Source organism: Mus caroli, chromosome 8 (assembly GCF_900094665.2).
Source record: "Mus caroli chromosome 8, CAROLI_EIJ_v1.1, whole genome shotgun sequence".
NCBI classification, from domain to species: domain Eukaryota; kingdom Metazoa; phylum Chordata; class Mammalia; order Rodentia; family Muridae; genus Mus; species Mus caroli.
Window position 1 is genome coordinate 9,804,330 of NC_034577.1, and position 15,503 is coordinate 9,819,832.

General features: G+C 50.4%; 1 protein-coding gene across 1 annotated transcript in view; it reads left to right on the forward strand.

The window, feature by feature from the left end:
- The window catches only part of Tfdp1 (transcription factor Dp-1), a 36,267-nt gene that overhangs the window by 7,259 nt on the left and 13,505 nt on the right, over positions 1-15,503 (forward strand). The window contains exon 3 of the mRNA XM_029480666.1: positions 11,224-11,290. Within this exon, the coding sequence (XP_029336526.1) occupies positions 11,224-11,290 (67 nt within the window). The remainder of the gene's footprint in view (positions 1-11,223; positions 11,291-15,503) is intronic.

Genomic DNA, 15,503 nt, shown 5'->3' on the forward strand with positions numbered 1-15,503 from the left:
GCTCTAACTCTGAGCAACTGTCTCAGCACCTGGGATTTAAAGTAAGATGTCTTAGGCTACCTCTGTTGCTTTAACCCAACTGTACTATGTGTGGAAGAAGACAGAAGGGGAGAAGCTGGGGGGGGGGTTCAGTCCTTAGCCTCTGCATGTGTCTTGGTGGCTGAGTTTGGGGTCAGCTTTGAAGTCACATTGGTCTCTGGCCTGGTATGCTTTTGAGTCAGTCCATTTATTGAAAANGACTCTTGCTTTAGAACATCTTCCAGCAGTCTTGCTATTCCTACTTTACTTGTGTGACCTAGAAGACAGACATCTGGAGTTCTGCATGGATAGGAGACTGAGGTCAGTGCTGTTCAGTTTGTTTGGAGGCTGCTGCTTTCAGAGTGCGGTGCATGCCTGGTTTAGGAAAGAGGCAGGGACCAAGGCAGCTGTTGAAATTGGACAAGAAAGTGCAGTTCTGTGTTGTGGGGCAGCCANTTCCTACCCAGTGAGTCTCCACCTGCCCTAGCTGTGGTAATTGTTTTCTACGTCTGAGCCATCCACTGCTATGTTTCATTCTCCCTTCCCAAAGCTGCCCTGTGACACCAGGAAGTGGGACTTAGAAAACCTGGACAGTTAGCTACCTGNCAGCTCTCCCAGGTAGCTGTGCATTTGGGTCTCTTGTGTAATAAGAGGCATCATTTGAGTGTCTTCTGGCAGGAGGTAGGTGCCTGTAGGATTTGAGGCTGCAGCAGATCCCGTGGCCTATCTGCTTTTCTAGGAAGGCCAAATCTATAGTCATAACCCAGCGTGCACATAATGTTGTGGACAAGGGCTGAGGCTGAGAGAGAGCCCTGAACCTGCTCACACGCAGAGCAGAATTGAAGGTCATTCAGGGCTTGCTGGGCCTGTGCGAGGAAGGACGTGTCAGCACTGTTGCTCACTAGCTGAGTGCTCGCAGGGCTGAAGCAGGTCATGTCCTGTCAGAAGCTGACCAGGTCTGTTGGTCTGGNGTAGGGTTTGTGCCTGGAAGGAGAGGATGGCAGAGACATGCTTGTGTGGGTGATGCATGGCTGTTTCAACAACCCCCTACTCTGCTTTGGTGGTACTGGGAGTTGAGTCTAGGGCCTCACCATACCGGTCAACAGCTCTGACCACTGAACTATAGCCCCAGCCCTCTGAGTGTTTTCAAGGGCTCTTCCTTGTAAATTGCTCATAACTCCTGTTGNGGATCCTGGCATCTTTTGATCTACCCTTGTTCAGAATTGATGTGAGTCTCCGAGTTGGTGGCTCTTGATATGCTAGCCCACTACTCTCCCTTCTCCAGACGATAGGAAGCTTGCATTTTGTTGACATTTGAGTTTATCTCCCAGGCATCAGCTAGTGTCAACCTGAAGGTTTTAGATTCTCCCTAAGGACATGGATTCTTGCTGCCCATTTGGGATGGGAACTGCCCTGGTAGTTTCTTCAGAACTCTCTCAGCTTGGACCAAGGCTTTCAGACCTGTCCTACGCACTGGACAAGCTCACTTGCTCGCTCTCTCTCTNTTTTTTTTTTTTCCAAGACATGGTTTCTCTGTGTAGCCTTGGCTGTCCTGACTCACTCTGTAGACCAGGCTGGCCTCAAACTCAGAGATCNGCCTGCCTCTGCCTCCCAAGTGCTGGGATCAAAGGCGTGTGTCACCACACCCAGCATCACTTGCTCTCTCTAAACCTGTCCCCCATCCTCTGAACATTTCTGCTGCTCTCTAGGAAGTGAGCTCTGCTTCTGTAGACCCTGTGGTAAGCTATGGATGGCTTGGCTTCATCCAGTTATTCAGGATTCAAGTGGTACTGGAGGAATCAGAAAGGCTAGTGGTAGACATCTGGGCTCATCCNCAAGGTTGCTAAAGGGATACTGTGATCTTTTGTTGTTGTTATTGTTGTTTGTTTTGTTTTGTTTTATGTTTTTCTTAAAGATTATAAAACCTTTTTATATAGATTACNAAATTTTATGTGTATGAATGTTTTGCCTGCACATATATAAGTGCACCATTTACATGCCTTATACCTGTTTGGACCAGAAGAGGGCACTGGATGCCCTTCAACTAGAGTTATAGATGGTTGTGATCTACCGTGTGGGTGCTAGGAACCAAATGTAGGTCCTCTGCAAGAGCAGTAAGTGTTTCTAATCTGAGCCATCTCTTCAGCCCTTCCACAGGCATGGATGCAACAACCCCATGTGCTGCACAGTCTTACCCCACTGCACTCAGGCTGTTTCTTGCTGTTCTAGTCAGCATTTTGCCCTAGGTCTTTTTATGGCAGCAGATAGAAACAGGTGGCTGATACATTGCATTTAATTTTACTTTCTTTGTTTGAGCTCAGGATTCACCTTCAGCCTCCCTGACGCCAAGATTACCAGTGTGTACTGTCACCACTGGCTCTAATGATGTGTGTGTGTGTGCACTTGTGTACACGTGCTACACCTGTGTAGAGGCCAGATGTCTGCTTCTATCGCTCTTACCTATTTTTCTAGACAGAAAGTCATTAGGCAGCCCTGGAACTTGCTATGTAAACTAGGCTAGCCCTGAACTCAGAGATCAACCTGTCTCTGCCTATTGAGTGCTGGGGTTAAAGGCACGTATGACTGTACCTAGCTTACCACCTTATGAGATGGTCTTTCACTTTACCTGGAGTTTATGGACTAGCTAAAGACTTGGCTGACTATTCAAGGGTCTTCCTGTTTCTGCCTCTCAGTGCTAGGAATACAGGTATATACTTCCATGCCTGGCTTTGTGTGGGGTCTGGGAATTCAGACTCAAGTCATCAGGCTTGCATGGCAAACATTGTGGAAACTTGTGGAAGCTATTTAGTCATGTTAATGTGTCATTGTTGTTTTCTCTTTTACTGTGGGTGTAATATAAATGACTTTTTTCCCAGTGTCTCACACGGGTGTCTGCTCTTTGGATATTTACTTTGGGTGGATCATGACACAGGTAGCCACTCGTGAGCCTTGCTCTGGCTCCTCCTGCTGTATCGTCTAGCTTCCTGGCAGGTTATCCACATGGTTGGATAGATGTCGGTTTAACACTGGTTTCACTTTATGTTTCCTGGTGACTGCAGGCGAGCACCCATCTTTTGCTGGAGGTCTTCAGGTTGGCCTCTGTCAGGTGCCTTGTCACTGTCCTTTCTGATGAAGGAGCTGGAGTGGTTAGTGTCTGAAGTGGATCAGAGCCCTCTTTCTTTCTCCGTTTCTTTTTTGACATCATGTTATGAGATCTTTCAGGTTGCCCAGGCTGGCCTTGAACTCTTGGCCTCAAATCATCCTATCACTTCTGGCATAGCTAGGACTTTAGGTGTGTGCTATCCACTGTACCTGGCTTCTGTGTTTTCTTAGTGGTTCTTTCTGTGATTCTGGGGATTGAACTCAGGGCTTCTGCATGAGGTGGGCAAGCATTTACATACCTCCATTTATTTACCTCCTTTAGTGGAAAAAAATGTTTCTTTGACCAATTTTCTGCCATTTTCAAATACTGCTTCTGCCTTCACCCCTTAAGTCACATTGTCTATTTGTTGGGCACTTGTGGAAGGCACAGCTTCACACTTCCCAGCCGCTGGTCAGGGTCCTGATAGCAGAGCCTTTTGTCCCAGGGTCTTGGCTTTTTCATATACTTTTCAGGTGTTTGCAAGGTCTAGTCTGGGGATTCCCAACTCAAGACAGCNTCTGTGAGGCCTTGGGGCCTCGGTTTCATTTGAGTGTTTGAGTTGGGGATCCCCTCCGCTCCCTCCCCGTTGATGTCAGCATTTGGACTTGATGTTCCTCAGCCTCCTTGTCCTTGTTCTGCTCTTGNAGGTCGGCCTCGCTTGCTGTTTTCCCCTGGGAGCCTATGTGATGTTTGTTAGATGAGCTTGGAATCCACCCCACATACAGTGGCTTTGTGCTGTGGCCTGCCGCCCTGCCCTGCCCTGCCCTGGCACAAACGGCTGCAGACCTGGGTGCTCAGCAGGCTGGGCCCAGTGGTTACCCAGAGGCTGCAGTCTCCCTTCACCCCTTTGGTTTGGAGCTAGGAGGTTGGTTTGCCGAAGGAGGATTTTGACTGGTGTGAGGTGGCCTGGGCTTCTAGAAAGATNCATTGTCCCGGTGGGGTTCTGTCCCCTGCAGGGAGGATACCTGAGTTTCAAAGGCATTGGATCGGGCAACTTCTCAGAAAGGAGAATAGCACAAACGGACGGGTGGGCGGATGCAGTGAACTCAGAACTCTCTTCTGCTAGATATGTCCATGCACAGGCACAGATGACCTCCAGAGGTGACAGTGGCTCCCAGAAGGCTGGCTTCCCAGATAGGGCCTGTGCCAGGCTTTTTACTCCGGTGCCTCAGGGCTGCACAGTTCCAGCTAGCCAGGCCTGTTGTCAGCAGTTGTGNGAGTCAGGAAAATACTGAAGTATGGTTTCAGGAATTACACTCTCCATTACTGTTGGAGGGAGTGTCTTTCAGGTTAACAATGCATAAAGAGGGTAATTACAGGTCGTTCTCTAAGAGGTAGGAATGGTGACTTCCAGTGGTGTGTCCCAGTTGCTGGACTGTAGGTGTTCTGGGTGGAAGCTGATTCTGAACAGCACCCTCTGGCCAAAGCCAGATGCGCAGCTCTGTAAACACTTGGGCAGACATCGATTGAGGGCAGACATCGATTGACCACCGCAGCAAGAATGCTGGAAGGTGGTGGCCATGCTGACTTGAGTAGAGATTAGCGGCACTAGGCCCAACCTTGCCAGGGCTTAGCTCCAGCAAGCTCTGAAGTTTAAATGTGTTCTGTGTCTAGTGAGGTCAGTGGCCACTTTCCCTAGGTTATGAATTTACTCCAGTCGTCCCTCACCTACACTGTGTAGAAAGATGTCACTCAAGAGAGTTGAGCCCACAAAGCAGGCCATACACGTGTACAATCCTCTGAAAGCTTGTCACCCATGGCCTGGCACCTGTGTGGAAGGGCTAGTATTTACAGGTCTGTCTCCTGACATCTGTGAGAAAGTAACCTTTCAACTATTAAGACAAACAAGTAGAGTTCCCGGGAGAACACAGTTTGCTGTTGCAGGGCTGTGGGGTTGACAGGCAGGCTTNCCAGGTATGTGCTGCAGTCTCCCTGACGGGTGACCTGGGGACCTCTTTTCCAGGCATCCTCAGAGCTGGCTTCTGGTCCCTTAGGCCACCCACACACTGTGTATTTATGACACAATGTAGTTTTTTNGTTTTTGTTTTGTTTTGTTTTTGTTTTTTGTTTTTTCGAGACAGGGTTTCTCTGTATAGCTCTGGCTGTCCTGGAACTCACTTTGTAGACCAGGCTGGCCTCGAACTCAGAAATCCGCCTGCCTCTGCCTCCTGAGTACTGGGATTAAAGGCGTGCACCACCACGCCTGGCTCACAATGTAGTTTTTAACATCTGCTTGTTACTTACCTACTTTTTGTTTGTCTTCTGTGTCCCCAAAGATGGCAAGAGGCTCTGCCTGGCTCAGCATGTTTCCTAAGGAGATTGCTGTTCTCATGGTTGTTGTAGAGGGGATTTAATTCTTAACTCTGCTCGTAGATTTTGGCTGGTGAAACAGGAAAGTGTGGAGATAACACTTTTCCTAGTGGTTTTTATGAGGGCTTGTATTTGTGACCTTTTGTCTCTGTACTTGGGGTGAACATAAGTGGACACAGGACAAGTGGGAGGCTTAGAAAATGCCAGATCAGGGAAGCCCAGGCGTGATGCCAAGGATGCCAGCGGATGGGCTCCCCTGGCAGGACCTTATTACTGCTTCATGGCTGGGATGCTGTTTTGTGCTTTTCAACTTCATAGTCACCATTGTTCCTGCTTAGAGTCAGTACTTAGGCTTCCAGGCAGTGTCCACACCCACCAGACAGGTGCCCTGCAGAGGAGAGAGATAAACTTGCTGGTAGAGAAATAAACCATTTGTAAACGGGAAGCTCTCAGGGAAGAGCGATGCAGGCTGTCCCCTGGGAGAAAGCCCTTGAATGAGCCCTGGGGTGTGGCTGGGGGCATCAGTAGCATAGGGCATCTCTGCTTTCAGTCTGCATCTGCTACGCACAGCTGCGGGGCTGAGACTGTGGTCACTGGTGGTGACTGTGGCCACTCTGGGCTGTCGTTGAGGTTGGTGCTGTCATGTTTGTGAAGCTGACTATTGACAAGCACCAGCAAAATTTGCTCTCTGGTGCTTGCTGTTGGTGAGTTGACTGTCCCATCATTGTTCTCAAGAAGGGGTGGTTGTGGTCACCATGGTCACTGTGGTCATTGTCATCTGCTGCTGCTGTTTATACTACAGGCCTGCCTAGAGCAGGATACACTGAAGAAACCAGCCAGTGTCAGCAGAACAGTTAATGTTCTCTCCCTGGAAGGTGCCTGGGCTCTCCAGCTTAAAGGTATTACAGGAGAGCAAAGTCTGGAGTAATTACTTCAGTGTCTAATGTACTAATAGAAAGTGGGCAGAGGGGTGGAGGTGTTGCTGAGGACCTTGTGAGTCATGCTGCCACTGACCAGCTGCAACTTTATAGCCTTGGGTGTACCTGGTGTGACCTTGGGAATACTGTGACCTCTAGAGTATCTGGTTGGTTGGTACTCATTGCTATTCTTTGCCACCTTCCATCGCAGTCGCATCTGGCCTCTNTGTGGCCCTAATTTGGGAGGGGAGGGGAGGGGAGCCGCAGCAGGTCTTCTCTTTGCTGCCCTACCCTAGCAGCCACTCCTGTTGTGCTGTGTGGCCCTGTCACAGTCCCCCTGATGAGTTGAATCTGCATCAGTGACTCTCTGTTGCAGGGAAGGCTAGGGATGGTTTTTGCTCTTGTCCATCAGTCTCTGGTTTACTATACTTTGTAATCACCTCCAGGCAGGGTGGGTGCAGCTCGAGTGCATGTACACATGAGTATAACTATGCATTCTGGTCACAGAATCCCAGAGCTGTAGTGTGTAGTGCTCACCCTATATAAACCTTTGTTCGGGTCCTTTGGAATATGCTCCATGACTCACACTTGGCTGTGAGTCACCTGGTGCTGTGTGACAGACATCCTTAGAACCGAGTGGCTGAAGGTAACGGTGTCCATACATCTCTGGTCCTGTGCCTCTGTGGGTCAGGATTGAGTAGTGACTGGGAATGTTTATCTTATGACTGAGCACTGTACAGATTTGAAGCTGTCTGGAGTCTTGCCTACTTCTGTGATGGGAATCTCCCCTGCCCACCACAGGCTGCTCTCGCGTTCTTGTGACCAGGCTGCCTGCTTCCCAGAGAGAACATGCTGACTGCAAAGGTTGTACTAGCATTTCAGTTTGTGCTATAGCGTTCAGTTCAGTCAGGCCAGGAGGCTGGGAGACATCTGTCCCGGTCCATTTGAGCTGCTNTAATAAAGATATAATGGAATCTCCTTGCAAGCCCAAGATCAAAGGCAGATTTAGTGCTTAGCAATGGCTGATGGCTGCCTTTTCTCCAAAGGAGTAATGTTCGTGTGGTTTCTCTGCTGTGTCCCCACATGGTGAAAGGGCACAGCTCTCTGGGTGCCTCTTGTGGGCCTAATCTTATCGCAAAGGCTCTGCCCCTCAGCTTCACCATTTCCTAAAAGTCCTATCTCTACTGAAGGGTGTGGGAGGCAGACATTTGGACTGTAGCAGATTGTCCTGGGAGGTTGTCTTCCACCGCACACTGTGGTCTGGGGTACCGCACGCCAGCTTAGACGTAGCAAGCTTCCTGGCATGGTCAGGTCTCTGCTGAAGGCTGCTGGCTTCTAGAGTCAGCTACACAGAGACTTTTGCTGGTCTTCAGATCTCTATGAAGAGAACCCCCAGTGGTTTTGTTTTCTAGTTTCCTTTATGGACAGGAGAGCTTGCGTTTCCTTTTTGATGTTGACACCCATGTGTTATGAAAGAGTGGCCTCTGCTCGTGAAATGCTGGGACAAGCTGTGGAGGGCCTTAGCTGGCTCCAGGAGCCTTTTGCTGGGTCTTTTGGGTCAGATTATTTTAAAAAGAAATATTTATTAGTCTATTTATATGAGTACATTGTAGCTGTCTTCAGACACATCAGTTTGCATTACAGATGGTTGTGAGCCACCATGTGGTTGCTGGGAATTGAACTCAGGACTTCTGGAAGAGCAGCCAGTGCTCTTAACCACCGAGCCATCATCTCTCCAGCACCCTTGGGTCGGATTTTATCTATTGATCTCAGGCCCCTACTTGAAAAGGGGCTGAGGATAAAGCTGTGTATTTACTGCTGGCTCTGGAAAACAGATCTGTTCAAAGCATTGTCATGAAATCATGCCCNAAAGCCAGCNGTNCTCAACTGAGGGCAGTTTTGCAATCTAGAGATACTTTTGTTTGTCATGCTGGGAGGTACAACTGGCAGGTAGTGAGAAGTAGTCAGGGGTGTGGCTGAGCTCACTGTAATAAAGGATCGCCCCGCCCTCCTGGGAGCTATACAGGGGACCCTGTGGGATACAGCTAAGCAGGGCAGCTTTCGTGGGGTGCTTACTTGGGGCTNGGGGGATACAGTTACCCTTGTTTGCAGACATGGATGATGGTGGGGGACAGACTTAAGTTGGGCAGTCCTCCCTGGCTTCATGGCTTCCTCTTTCCTTCATCTTGGTCCATTGCTTCACCATTACCTTTGAGCCATCAGGCACCAGACTGAGACTTGTGGAAGTCTGCCTGTTCACCACGTGTCTGACCCTGCACAGGTCCTGCTGGCTGCTCCTGGCCNGTGAGCTCTATGAGGCCTGTCTAAGGAAGGAGGACTGATTTGGAGGGAGCGACCCTGTTGGGTCAGGTGGATGGTTAAGTGGACCATCTGCGTCTCTCACATGTAGTCTCTCCCTGCAGTGAGACAGCTGCGATGGGATGGTAGCCCTGTGTCAAGGCTGGGTGTGGCCTGAGAGGAGTTGGAGCGCAGGGCGGCTGAGGGACTGGCTGGGTCTCCTGTCCACCCTGCCTTCCTTTACCTCGGGGTGATCTGTACAGTGGTGGATGTCAGACTGGTTTCTGTGAGTGGTAACATAATGAAACTTACAGACACAAACATGGCGCGGGGCTGAATCCCTGCACTGGGTTGTCTGTTAGCTGCTGTATTCCTGGGCAGTACTCCTCTGTGGTGGACTCCCTGATGGACAAGGAGAGGTGATTCGGTCCATAGTGTCCGCATTTGCCTTTTCTGCCAGTGACAGCAAAGGCTGCTGCTCTCTCAGGCCCACCCCAGGGTACTCTGCCCTGCGCTGCATGGGTGGGCAAGCCAGTGGTCAGGAAGGACACTTGCAAAGAAGTAGCATGCTGACTTTGCACTGCGGCTCTCTGTAGAACATAAAAGCTGTGTGTGTTGGGGGGGGGCGTTGGGTGGTATAGTCAGTAGGTGACAGAGAATGATCCTACTTGTTCAGATCCAGCCAGTGGTGACACATAGAGGCAGAGATAGGAATAATGTGTGGTGACTGCACCAGGAGCCCCACCCCCTCCTAAACCCATGGTGCTGAGGGAGCCTGGGAAATGAACACTACTTTGAGCTATAATTGCTAAAACTGGGACTCAGGGTCACTAGACCTGTTCCAAATTTCCAGGCTGTATCTACCTGGGCTGACTCACTGGCCCTGGGGGGCTTGGCCTTTGCCTCTGAGCCGTTCTTTTCCTGCTGGCCTGGCCCACCTGGTGTTAGCCCCGAGCCTGCCTCTGTTTAGCCTGCCTAATGTGGTTGGCTTTGGCGTTCAGCTTCAGAACTTCTTGTTCATAGCACAGATTTCCCTGCAGGTTCATGCTGGGCTGTACCCATCTGTTGGTCTTCTCTGCTCAGTCTTAACATCCTGGTTTACCCACCTGGCCCTAACTTCTGTGGCCTCAGCATCTGGCATTTCCCTGGTTTTACTCATTGACTGTAGACATCTTAGCCTGCCTACTGTTCTTTCTTTCCTGCCTCTTGTGATGTNGACCTACAGACAAGGCCTCATTTTTCTGTCATTGCGCCCACAGGTCTCACCCATCCTGCTGCAACTTCATGCCCGCCCATCAGTGGGTTTTAACCTAATTTTCCTTTGCCCTGGGCTAGGGGACCTTACCTGCCTGCTGGGTTTCTAGTCTCCTACGTTTACCCCATTGGCCTTCCCAGCCTGGTCCCAATGTGTCCCTTGTACCTAGAATGGCTTTTAAGTGTTTGCTTTTTCATTTCGGTAGTGCCGGAGTTGGAGCCTGAGACCGTGAACATGGCTGGAAGCAGCCGCGCTAACACTGAAGCGCAGGCCTGTCAGCTGTGGGCTGCTGTGTCCCCATCAGCCCACACTGGGTTCTTCTCCACCTGGCTTACCTCACACAGCTCTACCCACTAGGCTTAGGCAGCCACCAAGTCTCAGTTCTGCTCATTTCTTGCATTAAATCCCTCCCTGAGCCCTGTGGCTTCACCAGGCCCTGCCTACTGGCCTTACCCACCCAACCAGTATCTTAGGTTTTCCTGGTGTTATCTTAATTCATAGCTTTAAACTTGGGTTTACATGTCTGGATTTATGTAGTTCCTACCTTTGCTAACCTGCCTTTAACCTCTTGTCCTTACCTGCCTGGCCTTACAGAATCTCACTCACTCTTAGCATCCTGGTGCTTCCGTCTGTAACTGTGGCCACGTGACTTTGTTCAGCCTTCCAGCCTTGCCACGCCCACACATGGCCCTGTCACGGTCCCCAGAAGCTTCCGACAGCTCACTTTTATGTTCTGTAGGAGACTGGGGTCCCTCCTGAGGGGCTTTTCTTGGCCACTGTCCCCTCCCCCACTTCCATCACCNGCCTTTTCATTTGTGGAAGAGTATTGGGATGAGAATGTAGGCTCCATCGCCACCTCTCACCTCTGGCGGTCAGTGGCCGTGTACAGTTTACCTTGGTTGCTGTACNCCCTGGGAGAGGACTAGCCATGATGTGCTGTCGAGGCTTGGTGGGAATAAACGGTTGCACGGTTTCCTGGAGAGGTGAGAGTGACAGTCTGGTAAGATTCCTTCCTGCTGACTTTATCAGATATGTGCTGCCTCTCAAGTATCACCTGGTGACATTTCCTCTGCCATCAGTCCTGGCTTTTATGACTGGTTTGGCGGGTCATGCTGTTCCCTGCTGTGGTGGCCACTGGGAGCAGTGTAGCGCTGGGGCTCCTGCTGCCAGGCAGTGGCGGCTCTGCCCACGAGCTTAACTTAGGCCCGGTGTGTTTAACAACTTTGGCTGTGTGGCTCCTGAGATGTTGTATTCACTGTTGTTGTTGTTGTTACTCTCTGCAGGCCAGTCTAATTGAAGCCAACGGAGAACTAAAGGTCTTTATAGACCAGAATCTTAGTCCTGGGAAAGGTAAGGGAGCCTGTTCTGGAAATGTAAGTCTGCTGATGACTGTGTGCTATGTCAATGCCTTGCTNACTGTAAGGCCCACTGCAGCGCTCGGAGATGTCAGGAAATTGAGGAAAGCGTGAAGGGGGAACTAGACATGTGTGTTCTCTCTGCCCAACGACGGCTGCCTCGCCACGAGAGCCCCAGTGCTCCCATGTGGGTGTGTGTCTTTTCAGGCTTAGGCTTGTGATGCCGTGACTTGTTGAAGGTGCTGTGTTCTCTTAGGGAGTCTGGTGCAGGAGGAGTCGTGTGTGCTGGATGGAAGGCTGAGGCCCACCTTATCAAGATGCTTGGTGTCTGTAACAGGAATCAGCTGCCAGTGTCCTGACACTTGGTGGCTTCCTTAGATGACTCCTGGGTTGTGCTGTCTGTGTGTCTGTTGCTTTGCCACTGTGTCCAATCCCTGTAGCCACATCCCATAGTGCTAAGCTGTGTCTTCAAAGNTTACAGTGCCTTACAGTGCTGTGGCGCTGCTGAAGACTGAACTTGGGGAAAGGTCTCGTCTCCAGAGTGTTTTAGGCCAGGCCCTGTGGACACACAGCCTGTGTAGGAGCCAGGACCATGGCAGCTCGGGCTAAGTTCTGTTGAAGACTTTCTTATTTCTGGCTTCTCTTAATTTTCTTCTTAATAGTGAGGCCCAGGAAAGTGACTCCTGCCTGCAGAAGAGGCTCTGAGGTCTTGAGAACAGTGATTGGCTTTTACTTAGCTTCCTGTATTTGTCTTAGGTCTATACTCTGTGTGTATTGGAGCCCAGGGATCATCTGTCTGTAGCTCCCGGGGGTCCAGTGTACCTGGACCACTGCTGTCCTCTCTGTTTCTCCCATGTGACTTCCCAGCCCTCNGTATGGGCATAGAAGTGAAAGGATTTGCCCTCAGTCTTTTTCTCTTTTTAGATTTATTTACTTATTTTATGTGTATGAGTACACCATTGCTCTCTTCAGACACAGGAGAAAAGGGAATGAGGTGGTTATAAGCCACCATGTGATTGCTGGGGATTGAACTCAGGTCCTTTGGAAGAGCAGTAGGTGCTCTTAACCACTGAGCCATCTCTCCAGCCCAATTTGTCCTCAGTCTTAATGCCTCTGAATCCAAGCCTTGGTCTGTGGTGCCTGCATGGTCCCTGCCCCTCACAGTGGGACACAGAGGACCCTCAGTCATGAGGATTATGCAGGCCTGTCTACCAAGGTTGGTTCCTTCTTGTTTGTCCAGTAGGGATGGGGGCTTCATGGTTGGCAGCATTCTCCTGTGCTTGCAAGAAATGACTGTGAGTGTCACTCATTTCTTGTTCCCACAGGAACAGTGGGAGTTGAGCAGTTTCANGCACAGCGCTTCCCATCCAGGTGATGGAGCTGAAGCAGCAGCCTCTTCCCTGGGAGTGATGCTCCCTCTCTGGTGGTGCCCTGTGAGCCTTCCAATGCTTTTCACACACGGGTGACTAGACGACNTTGAGCTGAAGTTGACCTGTAGGAAGGGTTAGGACATGAGACTTGTGTCTGTGTGTCATAGTCGGGCTGTTCACTTCCTTTGCTTTCTTTTACTCCTGGCTTCGTTGTCAGCCATGACAAACAGGTTCTGCTCCTGCATGGACAGGTTGGTGCTGCTCACTGTATTGGCTAGCATCTTGTGTGGACCAGTACTCTGCCTGGTGCATGGGGTTGTGTCACCTCGAGATGCTCTTTTGGAGTTGTGATGTTTGGGAAATGCTCAGTGATGACTCCCTTCACTCCAGACCTTCTTCCCTCCTCAAAAAGTGTGCACTGCTGTTAGCTTCTGGTAACCATTTTAGAGATTAAGTCTAGATAGAACTGTCTGTCTGTCAGATAAGCAATCCTCACTCCTGACAGGTAACCGGGCAATGAGAATGGAGGTTTCAGAGAGGCCTAGTGCACACACTTGCATAAAGGTGTCCATGAGGCTCAGGAGCCCAGGCACTTCCTAGTACGTGTGCATTCTTGGTCCCGTGCTGCCCAGACACTGCCCCTCTTTTTTAGCACATGCTGAGCCTTCTGTTCCTTGGCTGCGGGAACAGCAGTCAGTTTTCCTGAGTTGCCATCTGGGTGAGGGCTAGAAGAGCTGTCTTCACCAGAAGTCCCTTTGCNTTTGCTTTTCAGCCTAGGAGTGCAGGTGATGGAGTATTGTGCTTTCTTGGTTGTTGAGGTAAAAAGCCCAGAGCATCGTTTATGTCATCATGTTGGAAACACCCCACCTACCCCTTGTGTCTCTCCTCTAATTTTTCCTCTCTTTCCTTAAGAACCCAAGCAGTCACTAGTNANGTGTTCTGCACCGAGTCCTATCCTTGGAATAGCCAGTAATGCCTGTATATGCAGAGAGCAGGACCCCAGCCCTCACTTGCTCCTTGTGGCCAGCATAATCACAGCAGTTTACACTGGAGGCATCTCTTGAGTCAGATCTTGAAGAAAAAAAAAAGTAAGCAGGAGCTGTCCAGGAGGCAAGGAGAAGCTGGGGTGTNTGAAGGCAGCATTCTTTCCACGTCTGTCCTTCCCTGTGGTTCTCTTACCTGGCCCCTATGGTTAGTTCACAGTTTGCTCAAGGCCGTAAGGCCAGGTACATTCTCAATTTACCAGAAGTCACTGTATGTAAGTACACAGAAGTTCTGTGCAAACAGTGGTGGGCCTGTCTCAGAGAGGGGGTTTTCCTCGATGACGAAGACCAATGAGATGGTGTTGCTTTGGTGCTGTTGAGCCCAGGTAGCTGTACTCTGTTGTTTCCTTGTCCTAAACCAGTCATTTACACCCTTGTCTCCTAGCCCTGTGGAAGGCTCAGGGCTACCCGTGTCCTCTTCTTGCAGGGGGATGGTTTTAGTCCCACAGTTCCTGTCAACGTTCTCCAGGAGATGAGTGATGGAAATCTTCATGTGTGCACATGAAGAGGGGCTTTGGTTGTGGGTGGCAGGGCCTGATGCTTCGTGGCAGGTGTGAGTGCTAATGTCTTGGGGAGAATTTTGCATAGGAAACCCCTTCACCTGGTTAAATGAGACCTACCTACCGGCATTGAGACTTGTCTGTCTTACTTAAANGTGTCTTTGCAGAGGCTGGGCAGGCAGACCCGCGACCCTGACCTTCACAGTCTTTGTCTGTACACTCTGCCTGGCCAGGCTCAGTTTCAGCAGTGAGGTGGGGCAGTAGCTCCTGGCGTGGCTGGCGTGGCTGCTTCTGACTTAATTCAGCACAGAGCATGGTAGACACGTGTGCCATGATGCCCTGTGCGCTTGCTGCTCCCTGTGGTGACTTGGTCTTGAAGATGTTGGGCCCTGGGGGTCACCATCTGCTATATTACTACACTTCCTTCCTGTCTGTGCCCNTGGGTTCCACCTGTTTGCATCCTTGCCAGCTTGTGGTGGTGTTGGGTTTTCAGACTTCTCTGCTACCCGTGACTGTCCTCTTACTCTGTAACTCTGAATTGCCCACAGGGTTCTGCCCCAGGACCTCACTTTACTGTCAGAGGCTCCTTCCACCTCTGCATCAGGGTTGCTGCCATTGAACTTCCTAATATGTCTCACTTCTCGGTTTCTTTCCCCAGGGGCACCTAGCACATGCACATCTTCCTGGGCCTAGCAATGGGGGGGATTGCGTTCCCTGGAGTGCTACCATCGTGCCCAAGAGCACATGTCAAAGTTCCCAATCTTGGTGTGTGTGCTGGGGACATCTTTGGGGCGACATAGGACGATAGTCATTGTCTCTGCTGTGATTTCAGTTCCTGGACTCTTGGCCCTTTCACCATAGTTTCTGAGAATGGCGTACTGCCTGCCATTATTCCCCGTTTATCTAGAGCCCTGCCTCTCATTTGGACGCAGTCTGATCCCATTTTCCTGAAGTTCTAAGGTATCCAAACTCAGAGTCTTGGTATGAAGGGGCCATCTCCAGCAGCCTGCTTGCTGGAGGTTACGGTAGTGCAGAGCAGCCTGCTTCTTGTCTGCTCTAGGGTGCTGTGTGCTCCAGATGTGCCCTGTGCCTGCTGCACTTGCTCCCATAGTGTGTCTGTCTTTCCTTTCTGCTTCAGGATTGTGCTTTTGACCCCAGAGTGAGATTTATTGTGAGAGAAAAATTTTAGTGATGGCGTGTGTCAGACACGAGTGTGGTCTCTGTGTTTTTGGGCCTGTGCTACCTGTCGTGGTGAATGGTGAACTGCAGCCCAGACATGGATCAGAATATTTTTT